We start from the raw sequence: 12,429 nt of genomic DNA, 5'->3' as shown, positions 1-12,429 counted from the left end.
AACTATAATAAATGAATAAGCTCATACTTAGAGCTTTGTTTGTTGAGTTCTGTTCCACGCACTGAAGTAAACAGATAGCTTGCTTAACGTGGATTTACTTTGAACAAATGAACAAACAATTGTTAAGTTTTAATAAAATCGCATGTTTGAAACGTTTCAGTAGATTGTCATCCTAGACCTACATTTTTGTACTAAGAAGACCTTCAGGGTGAAGAAAAAAGAAAGGTAAGTTCTGACTGTTATTACTATTAAATAGATTATCTGACGTATCAAACTCAAACAGAACAGTTGACTTTTATCATTATTAAGCAGATTATGTATCGTATCATATTCAAACACAACAGTTGCCGCAAGAGCAGTAACTGATTAAACAACCCATCATGTCATAATTTGTTGAATGATTTTCCAGAATACCTCTTGGAATTTCTTTAATATATGAGAGGAACGCGAACCGGGCATGGCTTGTGGTCAGTATACGGACTGGGAATCCAAATATATATGGTTTGTGAGTTGTTGCCAAAAAATGACGCTCATCACTTTGGGAGTCACGTGCGCGCTATAAGAGCGACGGTCAAATCTCGGTGTTTGATTGAAGTAGTTCAATAACTGATGGTTGGTGCTGTTGACTATTTGCTTTGATTTTATTCTACTACTTCATAATGAGGAACGGATAGAGAAGATAACCCTTAGCGTAGCTATGCCTGATTACCTGAGACAAGCAAGTTAAGGATACCGATTGTTTCAGTATGATAAGATCTTAATTGCACGTTTAACTTATTTAAACTCAAATGAAGTTGGACACGAACAGGTATGATATTCGATTCCATTTTCTTCTGAGATACACAGATAATTTTTTTTTCTGGGATTTGCAAAGTTACAATTTTAAGAGAAGAGCTGGAACATGTCTTGAAATTGATTATGTTTTTCTACATCTACTTAAATGTTTCAATCAAACCTGATCAAAAGACCATAATAACCAAAATAAGGGATTACAAATTAAAATGAACGACACACACATATAAATATATATATAATATTATAACAAAGAAAACTGTAACAACTGGTCTCGTTCCTGCATTGATAAAAATGTTATTAAATAGATGATAAAATCAGACACATCATCCCGTAAGCTGTTCACACAAAGAAACAATTAGCAAGTCGTGTTTTTCTCCTATTTGATAATCTATTTCTAGTTTTAGTTTCAATGTTTCTATTAAGGGGAATGTTATATCACTTAAAATGGCATCCATCTTCTTTAGTTATCGTTCCTTTAAACGTTATTAAACTTTGTACAGTTTAGTCACAGAAAGTAATTATTAAACGAAATTCATTCTCTTAATTTATTACATAATAGAACGAGTGGAAAGAAACTGTTTATGTAGGGTTACAAAAAAGGTTAAAATGTGTTTGTTTTCCCGAATTCATATTCTACAATGGTTAAGAAAGAAAACCTTCCATTGAAAATGTAGAATATTTTCTTCCTAACAAAATCAAAACGAGCTTATTAAGTAACATAACATATGATGCACTTGACATACCTGTGTCTTCGTTTCTTCTTCTTCTTTTTGTTTACCCCGAAGACGTCTTCATTATTACTTCCATAATTCTGCACATCAGGAGAAAAACCTGTAGAAAATAAAATAAAGAATCAAGTTAAGAAAAGAGAAATTCAACGAAGTTGCCGTCCGGCAACAAACGTATATCGTAAATTGTTTGCTCCACCTCAATATCATCAATCATCAAGAAGATCACACCTTCCATCTCTAACATGTCGACAAAAATCCAGACTCATCATAACCTGGCTACATCAATCTAGACCTTACATATCATGACGACGACATAGGTCCTGGACTGTCTGATGCAACGACGCAAACTCACGCATCATAGCACGTTGACGTATATCTTGGCCTGTCTCATATAAAGGCATAAATCCATAAATCCAAACTTGATATAGCAGGACGACATCAATCCAGATTCTTCGTAACATGCAGAAATCAATATAGACCAAAAATGACATGCTAAGATCAATCCAGACCCATCGGAGCAAGTCCACTTCATTCCTGATTAATAATTGCAGGACGATGTCCATTTAGACCCATCGTTGCGTGTCAGCATCAATATTGATTTGCCATATCAGACAACATCAATTCGGAATCATTATAGAGCTGGCAACAGTCATTTTTCGTCAGTTTGTTTGTTTTTAATTTCGTGCAAAGCTACAGGAGGGTTTTTTTCTGCGTTAGCCGTCCCTAATTTAGCAGTGTAATAATAGAGGGAAGGCAGCTAGTAATCACCACCCACTGCCAACTATTGGGCTAACCTTTTACTAACGAATAGTGGGATTGATCGTAACATTATAACTCTCCCATAGCTGAAAGAGCAAGTATGTTTGGTGTGACGAGAATTCGAATCCGCGACCCTCAGAGTACAAATCGAGAGCTCTCTAGCCACATAGCCATGCCAGGCCGTCTGCAGTCAGACAGGAATATTTATTTATTCGTAAGTAACATTTATTTCAGTAGTTTATTAAGAATGAAAGCCTGGACAAAGAGAATGACAAAACGTATTAACAAAATGAAACTATATTTCATTTTCTTGTCTATAGTATACAGCTTATATTCCTATTTTACACTTTTCTACCGTTTGCTTAAACAAACTTTGGTAATCAAAATTTACAAGTAATGAAAGTTGCCCACTGCGTTCTTCTGCATACAATGAACTTAGATCCATTTTTTAAAACAAAGCTAATATTGTAAAAGAGGATTGGAAGAAGCATAATTAACTTGAGTACATTTTACATAAAGAAAAATGAAAATAACGCATATTAACAAAGAACATAAAGCATTTTTTGTCAATTAGATTTCTATTAGAATAAACCTTATGCATGTGCACGATTATATTTGACCAGTTCTGAGTTAATTGTTGTAGAATTAGTAATAGTTCACGATAGTAAGTTTTACATTAATGAACTAACGGACTACCAATGTAATTATCACTTGTTTTCAATACAGGCACCAAGAAAAGCTAACTCACTTGTAGTGTGTTTGTGTGTGCAAGCCCTAAGATTGTATTTCACTGATATGCACGCGGTCTTACATGAAAAAAAGCCTAAGATTGTGCTTTCCTGACAGGAAGGCCTACAGATATGGTTTTTCAACAGGCACGCTTTCATGTATGGAAGTCTTAAAATTGTGTTTCAACCACAGACAACAGGAATGACTTCTCATATTTTTTCTCTTCTTATTTTTTGCAATAAATCTGGTGCTGTTAATGAATTAGAAAATGGTTACTTAATACACAAATACTTAACTTCTTGGTAATTGTATAAATGTTTTTGAAGTTATTCTTTCAATCACATTTTTTCTGATTATGGTAGATTTTTATAACGTATATTTTTTATTATATTTTTAATCTGCATCTAATAAGGCAGTATATTAGCAACAAACAAAACGAAACAGAAACAAAATTGTCTATCGACTACAATTATATATTACAGTTTAATCACAAATAATTTGTTTGTTCCTTTAAACAAGAACTACATTTCCTCCATATTTCCAGTACATATTCAGTAAGTATAAATGTGTGAGACGTATAGATAAAACAATATAAGTGGATTTTAGTTAACCCTTCTTGGAACGTCGTTAACCCTAAAACAAAGAGCTGATTCTTTAAAATTAGTTCTTTTATTTCTAATTAAAATAACTTTTAAAACTACAACGTCTGTGAAAATGTATTTAAGCAGTCTGTATCAGCTAGAAAGTTGAGATTTTCAGCTTGTTGATTGAATTCTAATTTTCAGTTAAAAACCGAAATAGTGGTGGTTCAGTTGCGAACTAGCTTCACTAAAACTGATAGCCTAAAGTATCTGATAGTATTGAATTCATTAATCAGTGGATGTTCTATAATAGGTGTGAATTGTTGCGAAACCTTTGAGTGGTTTCCTATATGTCTGTCTGTACAGAACTACACAAAAAAAAACAATCCTATAACCTTATATATATTGGCTTCTTGAATCTACGCGTTTTTCTAACATCAGGAACTACAGAAAAGTTCACTAAAAATTACCAAAAATAATTACAGAAAAATTAAGGAACACCAATAAGTTCTGTACAAAATGACGTGAAGAACCACCAAAAAAAGGTTTCTACAGAACTAGGTGAAGAACCATCAGTATGGTTTATAATGAATGATGTGATAAACCTCAAGAATATTTGTACAAAATGATGGAAGGAAACATTAAGAAATCATTTTTGAAGAATGTATGTTTGATAAAAACGTTTTGATATATTAAACACTACCTAAAAGACGTGTTCCCTTAGCTTTCTTAAACTATGTCGTGAGTAGTCAGTACTATGGTGTTTATTAACTATACATAAATCCAATATTTAACATTAAATATATCAATTTCCAGATTTCTTTAGTAAAACCCTTTCTATAATTTCATTAGAGATATCTTTGTTTTTATCTTATCAGCTTACTAATTATTTTATTTTATAAATATATTTAACATATTATAGTTATAAATACTTGCATAGGATTTTCGTACTTATGTTTTCACGGGTTTAGTGGTTGAAATTTGTTATTGTAGTTATTTATTTAGGTGTGGAAAGGGTAAGGTTTTAAGAACTCGTTGGGTACACGCTTGCACACTTACCTAACTTAGAAATGTAATATAACTTAGTTTTATAATATTTAGCTTAATTTCTGACGTTATAAAATCAAATGTTTATATAATTTGTCACATTATGGTTTCAAATAAGTTTACTTCTTTCCTTAAAGGAAATGTAACATTTTTATTAATTTTCCCCACTTTGTCAATTAACACTTAACTTCTGATTAAACAAATTATACTTTATTTATCACGACAATCAGATTTAAATGCTTTTACCTGTTTACAAGTTTTGGCGATATTAAGTTTTGCTTTTCTTTGCTTTTAGAGCGGTGACTTCGCCATTTCATTATAGGGTTTCTTCGAAGTTCTGTTTTGTGTACTAACATCTTTTAATCACCTTTTATCTGCTAATCCTTTGATAATTATTCGTTTTTTAATTTGTTTTTTGTTTCTTCCGTCGAAGATTGCGTCTTAATGAAGGCACGGTTTCCTACGTCCTTTTATTGAAAAGGCCACTCTCACATATTAACTATTTTAAATATCAGTTGAAAAGAATTCCGAACATCAAATTAATTAACACCAAACTCCCAAGCAATCTTCCTAAGATCGTAATTCTCTTATGAATGTTAATTGGTTTTCACTTTTGATAAAGTTAATCGTCAGACGTTATTTCTCATAGAAATATTTATGCACGTAAAGCGACTTCTATTCCATAAAACGTGTCAAGAAATTCCATGGTGCCTCGGGTTTTCATCTCAAACTTTCTGGCAGACCTTCATTTTAACGTTACTAAAGAACCTAATGACTCAATGATCACTTCTAAAATAGAATGACGACAACTTTCACAGTAGGAAAGTTCTGATTTTAATAATTACAGTGTTTCGAGTCATCATCTTATCTTTCATCTGTATTTCTACAGGTAACTGTGTTTTTGTTAATTAAATTTTGGAGTTTCTGTTTGAGACATTAAGTTTATCACAGAGCCTAATAACGAATTTTAAACCTCTTTTGATTCACTTTTTAATACTTAATATCGACCGAAAACTGTAGAAATGTCTTCGGAGAAGTTTAAAACAATACTGTTTTTAATTCATTTCGACGTTATAATAACGCTTACTATCATACATTTCAAACAACCAAACCATAAAATAATTTATTGTCCTACATTATACGAATAGAATATGTAGAGATGAAAAATATATGTACATTACCGATGATACTAGCAGTCCAAGAACAACCTCCATTTGTATACTCTTTACAAAGAAAAAAACTTAATGGTACTTGTACACTAAAACCCGGCAAGATTCCACTACCTTTGGAGTGTTTCATTGACACAAGAAGGACAGAAAATCAATTGCTTGTTATGTTTTGAGTATATTAATGTAAAACAACCTATCTCGTGAGTCACACACAAGTGGTCCTTCGACACCAACTAGAATGTGAAGATGTAATAATTACAACATCTGATAAAGGTGGCAATGTTGTTGTTTGAAGGGAGGTTTATATATAGTGGAAACTGGTAGCGCCTCTTGCACTACTAAACATGAAGTCGGAATAGCGAAAAGATGGCTGAAATATTTTTATTATTACCTGTAAAATAAAGGTCTTTTTTTATCTATTCTTATTGTCTGTTTGTTTGTTTTTTTCCGTATAGCAAAGCCACAAAGGGCTATCTGCTCAGCCCACCGAGGGGAATCGAACCCCTGATTTTAGCGTTGTAAATCCGGAGACATACCGCTGTACTAGCGGGAGGCTTCTTATCGTCAGCATTAACACTATATAGAGGAAATATAACAGTGTATATATATATATATATAATATAAACCAATACTATGAATTGTCTGTATAACAGAAGAGTATATATCTTATATCTGTAAAAGTTCTCCGCTGGTACAGCGATAGGTCTACAGATTTAAAACGCTAAAATCAGAGGTTCGATTTCCCTCGGTAGATTCAGCAGATAGCCTAATGTGGGTTTTCTATAATAAAACACACACACACACACACACATACATATTTGTAAAAAATATAAACTAATTCCATAAAGTGGGTTTGTTTGTTATTTGGAAGTTGAGCACAAAGTTACACCAAAGTTATTTGTGTTCTGGCCACCACTATCGTAACTCGGTTTCTAGTAGTATAAGTTCGCAGACATACCGCTGTGCCACTCAGAGGGAGCTCCTTAAAGTTTACGTATAACAACAATATACATATCTGTAAATCATATAAACTAACGCTATGAAGTGTCTATATAACAATAAGGTAAATAACTATGTGACTATGTAACAACAATATATATGTAAATTCTTAAACATTAAGCCTGAAAACAAAGCAGTAAGAATAATCAGTTATTATATTATATTTAATATTATATTCACATTATAATGTAATGAGTTATGAAATATATCGTGAGTTTTGAGGTATCTGCAAAAACAGGATCTACAAAGCTGTTGGGATACGCCGTCTCCAAGGTTGATTCTCAGTATTTGGTGACATAAAGGCTACAAATCTCACATATATGCTATTTTTCACTGTCTACAATAAATTATTTAGAAAGTACCTGGTTTGATATAATGAGAGATACAGTCATGTGAAAAAGTTAGGACATTCTATGAAAGCCTGTGTATTTTTGTAACATGTTTGGATATATAGATATTTAATCTCAATTTTAACAATACTGAGAGTTTATAGAAACATAACTACACAATTAAAACTGAGGAAAAGACTTTTCAAGATCTTCTGTAAATGTAATTCTACAAAAATGCATATTCTAACTGAGAAAAACGTTAGGACACCTCCACATTTATTCCCACTTAAAATGGCTCATTTTAAGATCGTTACTCAGCATTTTGAATGAGGCTTGCCCTATTTAACCTCAGACATTTAGTTTGGTGTGCTCCTGACTGTTGAAGTGAGAGTGATCACCATAGTGAGAGCAAAAGAGCTGTCTGAGGCCTTCAGAAAGAAAATTGTAGCAGCTTATGAGTCTGATAAGGGATTTAAAAAGATCTCACAAGATTTTGAAATCAGCCATTTCACTGTCCGGAAAATAGTCAACAAGTGAAGGGCTTTCAAAACAACTGCCAAAATGCCCAGATCTGGTCGTCCAAGCAAGTTCAGCCCAACAGCAGACCGCAACATGCTAAAAGAGGTCTCCAAACATCCTAACATGTCATCACGGGACCTACAGCAGGCTCTGGCTGCTGTTAACGTGAAAGTGCGTGCCTCTACAAACAGAAAGAGACTGCACAAGTTTAACTTGCATGGGAGGTGTGCAAGGCGGAAACCTTTGCTCTCTAAGAAAAACATCAAGGCCAGACTAAAGTTTGCCAGAGAAAATGTAGACAAAGACCAGGACTTCTGGAATAATGTTCTTTAGGCAGATGAGTCCAAAATTGAATTATTTGGACGCCAGAACAGAGGACATGTTTGGCATAAACCAAATACAGCATTCCAGGGAAAGAACCTCATACCAACTATGAAGCATGGAGGTGGAAGTGTCATGGTTTGTGGCTGCTTTGCTGCAGCAGGATCTGGACAGCTCATAATCATAGAATCCACCATGATTTCTACTGTATATCAGAGGGTGCTTGAGGATCATGTGAGACCATCTGTACGAAAATTAAAGCTGAAGTGGAATTGGACCCTGCAACACGACAATGACCCACAACATACCAATAAATCCACCAAGGGCTGGCTGAAAACTAAGAAATGAAGAGTCCTGGAATGGTCGAGTCAAAGCCCAGATCTTAATCCCATTGAGATGCTGTGGGGTGACTTGAAACGGGCTGTACATGCAAGACACCCCTGAAACATCTCACAGCTGACAGAATTCTGCATTGAGGAGTGGTGCAATCTTTCTTCAGACCGATGTCAGAGACTGGTAGATGGCGACAAGAAGCGTCTCACTGCAGTTATTTCAGCCAAAGGGGGTAACACTAGCTATTAGGGGGTAGGGTGTCCTAACTTTTTTCTCAGTTAGAATATGCATTTTTGTAGAATTACATTTACAGAAGATCTTGAAAAGTCTTTTCTTCAGTTTCAGTTGTTTAGTTATATTCCTATAATCTCTCAGTATTGTTAAAATTGAGATTAAGTATCTCAATTAAAAATACACAGGCTTTCATAGGGTGTCCTAACTTTTTCACATGACTGTAGATGAGTAATGAAAAGATATGCCTTTTTAGGTCGTAGCTACACTATGGACTATTTGCGGTGTGTCCATCGCAGAGAATCAAACACTGAATTTTAGCGTATGAAGTTGGTGAATTTACCATTGATCCACTGGGGAACTGAAACAAACAAACAAGCAACAACAAAAAGAGAGAAAACAACAGGTTATGACAAGGAACCACAGAAGAAGAGAGTAAAATCTTATATTCAGTATCCAACACAGGTTTAGTCCACTGGATCGAGTTTGTGCAGATTCGGTTAATGACGTATAGTTACTTGATGCAACAGAAATGAAATATTTCTTACTTGTATAACTATTGGCAACATATGCAACGTACGTAAACGTACCAAGTGTGAAAACTGAATTAACACAACAAGCTCTCTACGCCAAAATAAACAGAGAAAATTAAATTATTAAAAATAATTGAATAAACATTTTATGAAATTTGACTGTTTGAATATGTTTATAGTAAAGTGACTGAGATTGTTTACGATCAAAAAAGTGTAATATAATAAATATAATTATTATATTAATAACAAATTCCGCAAAATCTTAACTATTGTCCTATTACTATAGGAAGAAGAACGCCTAGACGCTTAAAAAATAATTTTTTAATGACGAATATTCGTATCACAAGAACAAATATTGAGATGTAAATAATGAACTTCTAAATGATAAACAGAAATATTTTATCTTTGTTGACCAATATAATGTACATTATAAATATAATTATTTATATCTAGATTATTTAATCGAATCAGTTTATTAATGTATTTTTAAGTGACTTCTAATAAACTAGCATTTGAAGCATTTTTCATAAAGCTATGTAGGCGGTTCGGACATGTGAAGTTAAGAAGCCAGATTCTAGTCAGCGATGTTCACAAAATATTTGTTTTTGTTTGTTTGTTTTTGAATTTCGCACAAAGCTAGAAGGGCTATCTGCACTAGCCGTCCCTAGCTAGTCATCACCACTCACCGCCATCTCTTAGGCTGCTCTTTTAGCAATGAATAATGGGATTAACCGTCACATCACAACCCCCTACATGGCTGAAAGGGCGAGCATGTTTGGTGTGACGGGGATTCAAACCTGCGATTCTCAGATTACGAGTCGGGTACCTTGACCCTTTTGGTCATGACGGGCCCACTGAGAAAAATCAAACCATGGATTCTAGTGTTGTAAGTGCTTAAACTTTTCATTGTCCTACTATATGATATGAAAGCGTTAACTTCATTAAATGTTGTCAAAAATAAATTTATGTGTTTTAATTTAAGCCACAAACAAAAGGGACAAATCGTTAGTCTAATTAATGGTTTCAATGTTTCATCTTTAATTACTACATTCAGTTGTTAAATTCTGAGTCTGAGTATGTTGCTTGTAAATTTAGAACTGACACTGAGACAATAAAATGGTGCATTCTTAAAACCTAATAAGCAAATAAACCATAATAAACTATTTCGTTTGAAGGTATTATTAGATAAATAGATTGTAAAACATTTAATGAAGCAACATTTTAAACATCCTGCACGTTGAAAAAGAGCTAGAACATCCTACTTGAAAGTACAAAAGCTGTATTATTTCTTCATAAAAACTTATATAACCCTACACTCCTCATAAATTATCAAAATAGTATTTCTTCAAGTGTTTAGCTTTTTTTCCTCTTCCATAACAGATGCTGTGTATTCACAACCTATTCCGAAAAATGATGATGTTCATTCGTCCCCTTTGCATCTCTAACCCTTCTTTGAAGAATAGAGAATAATTCAAAATGTCCCCGCTTACCCACTTACTGCCAGCGAGCTACCAACATCAAAACATATTTTATTTGTAAAGGTTTACAGTCCAAGTACAGAAAAACAGAAAGCAACTCCTACACGGCTAAAGGTTGATATAAAGAACATGTCTGCTAACTACTTGAAACTTTAAGGGGCTTTCTCAAATTCGTTTTGCTAAAGGGTTTGTTTAAAAGGTTTACGGTGTAAATTATGTTCATGTTGTTGATGAATACTTCAACTTATGAATATTAAAAACGTGATTGTGTTTCACACACAATTAATTCTTTATGCAGAAAGCGTTTTATGGAAATTTTTCGCATTTAGTAGAGGAACATAGTAATCAGGTATCCCAAAATACACACTACTTCACGAAGGCCTGGTATGGCCTGGTGGTTAAGGCGCTCGACTCGTAATATGAGGGTCGCGGATTCGCTTTCCCATCGCGCTAAACATGCTCGCCCTTTAAGCCGTGGGTGCGTTATAATGTGACAGTCAATCCCACTATTCGTTGGTAAAAGAGTAGCCCAAGAGTTGGAGGTGGGTAGTGATGACTAGCTGCCTCCCCTCTAGTCGTAACCTGCAAAATTAGGGACGTCTAGCGCAGATAGCCCTCGTGTAGATTTGCGCAAAATTCAAAATCAAACAAACTACTTCACGAATGTGCTATTTTATATGGTTTTGTTACTTTTGTTACAGCCACCAGGAAGTCTCTAAATAGTCTTTCCGAGATGCGAAATTTTAAAAGTCCCTTTGTTATTTGGAATAATGAGTGCTGACATGAAAGTATGGTAGGTGCTATGGCTGCAGCATACATGCTTTATTTGCAATCTATGTTTTAAAGAACACGTTTTAAAACGAATGCTCAGTAATGATTTTGTAACTGGCAATTAACTATGGATCGATCTTCATGTGGTCAAAATAACGAATAGCCTGTTTAATTTGTAGTTACTTGGCAATATAGATATGAATATGGGAATGGTTTAATCAATCTGATATTACCTAGCAACGTAGATATGAATAGAGGATTGGACAGATGAAGTTGGTGTTACTTTGAAATATAAATCTTCGGAATAAAAGATTGTTTTTAAAAAGAACTGTGGCTACCTAGAAATGCAAATATGGTTAGAGAGTTGGTTTAATGATTTGTTGATCACAGAACACATACATGTGAATGGGAGATTAGTTTAATGAAAAGCATATCTCCAACACGTAAATGACAACAATACAGACAATTACACTAATAATCAGATAAATTGACAAATGGAAGTTTCAAGTGAGTTAGTCACATCAACAGTGATATAAGAAGAAGTAGGCAGCCATAGCTCATCAGGATAATGATATACGTAATCTTGATATTAAGGAAGTGAGGAAAACCCTTTAAGTACGTCTTTCAACCGCAAATTCGATCGGAGCAAGCTGGTTACTTAAACTAAAACGATAAACCAACCCGGTAATAAGCGTATCTAAATGAATATGATGTTTTGGTATTCTTGCTTATAATAATTAGATTCCATTGTTTCACCAGTTGGAAATCCTTGTTATTAGCAATATTTCGATCCTAAACAGAGTAAGAGTTTACGAGGTTCGACAAGGTTAGAAGATACAGATTACTGTTAAGTTTGCATACAAAGCTCACAATGTACAGTTATTACTATTATTAAATATGTTAATAAACGATTACAACTACTAAAAAATATGAGACATTATTTCTAGTACTGTTTATGAAAGTAATAGTACAGAAACATGAAGTATACTTTACGTACAGAACACAGGGACACTATTTGTTAATTTCATGAAAAAATAATCCTTATAACATAAGATCGTATAAAAAGAATTAATAAAAATGAACTGTTCTGATTTTCCTTGCCTT

General features: G+C 33.7%; 1 protein-coding gene across 4 annotated transcripts in view; it reads right to left on the bottom strand.

The window, feature by feature from the left end:
* LOC143244612 (uncharacterized) overlaps positions 1-12,429 on the bottom strand; it is an 84,255-nt gene that overhangs the window by 44,075 nt on the left and 27,751 nt on the right. For all 4 annotated transcript variants that reach the window (XM_076489608.1, XM_076489606.1, XM_076489609.1 and 1 more), the window contains exon 3: positions 1,539-1,626. In XM_076489608.1, coding sequence (XP_076345723.1) covers positions 1,539-1,626 — 88 coding nt within the window. The remainder of the gene's footprint in view (positions 1-1,538; positions 1,627-12,429) is intronic.

Source organism: Tachypleus tridentatus, chromosome 2 (assembly GCF_004210375.1).
Source record: "Tachypleus tridentatus isolate NWPU-2018 chromosome 2, ASM421037v1, whole genome shotgun sequence".
In the NCBI taxonomy this organism is placed as follows: domain Eukaryota; kingdom Metazoa; phylum Arthropoda; class Merostomata; order Xiphosura; family Limulidae; genus Tachypleus; species Tachypleus tridentatus.
Note: the sequence above shows the minus strand (reverse complement) of the source record. Positions and strands in the feature narration are given on the sequence as shown.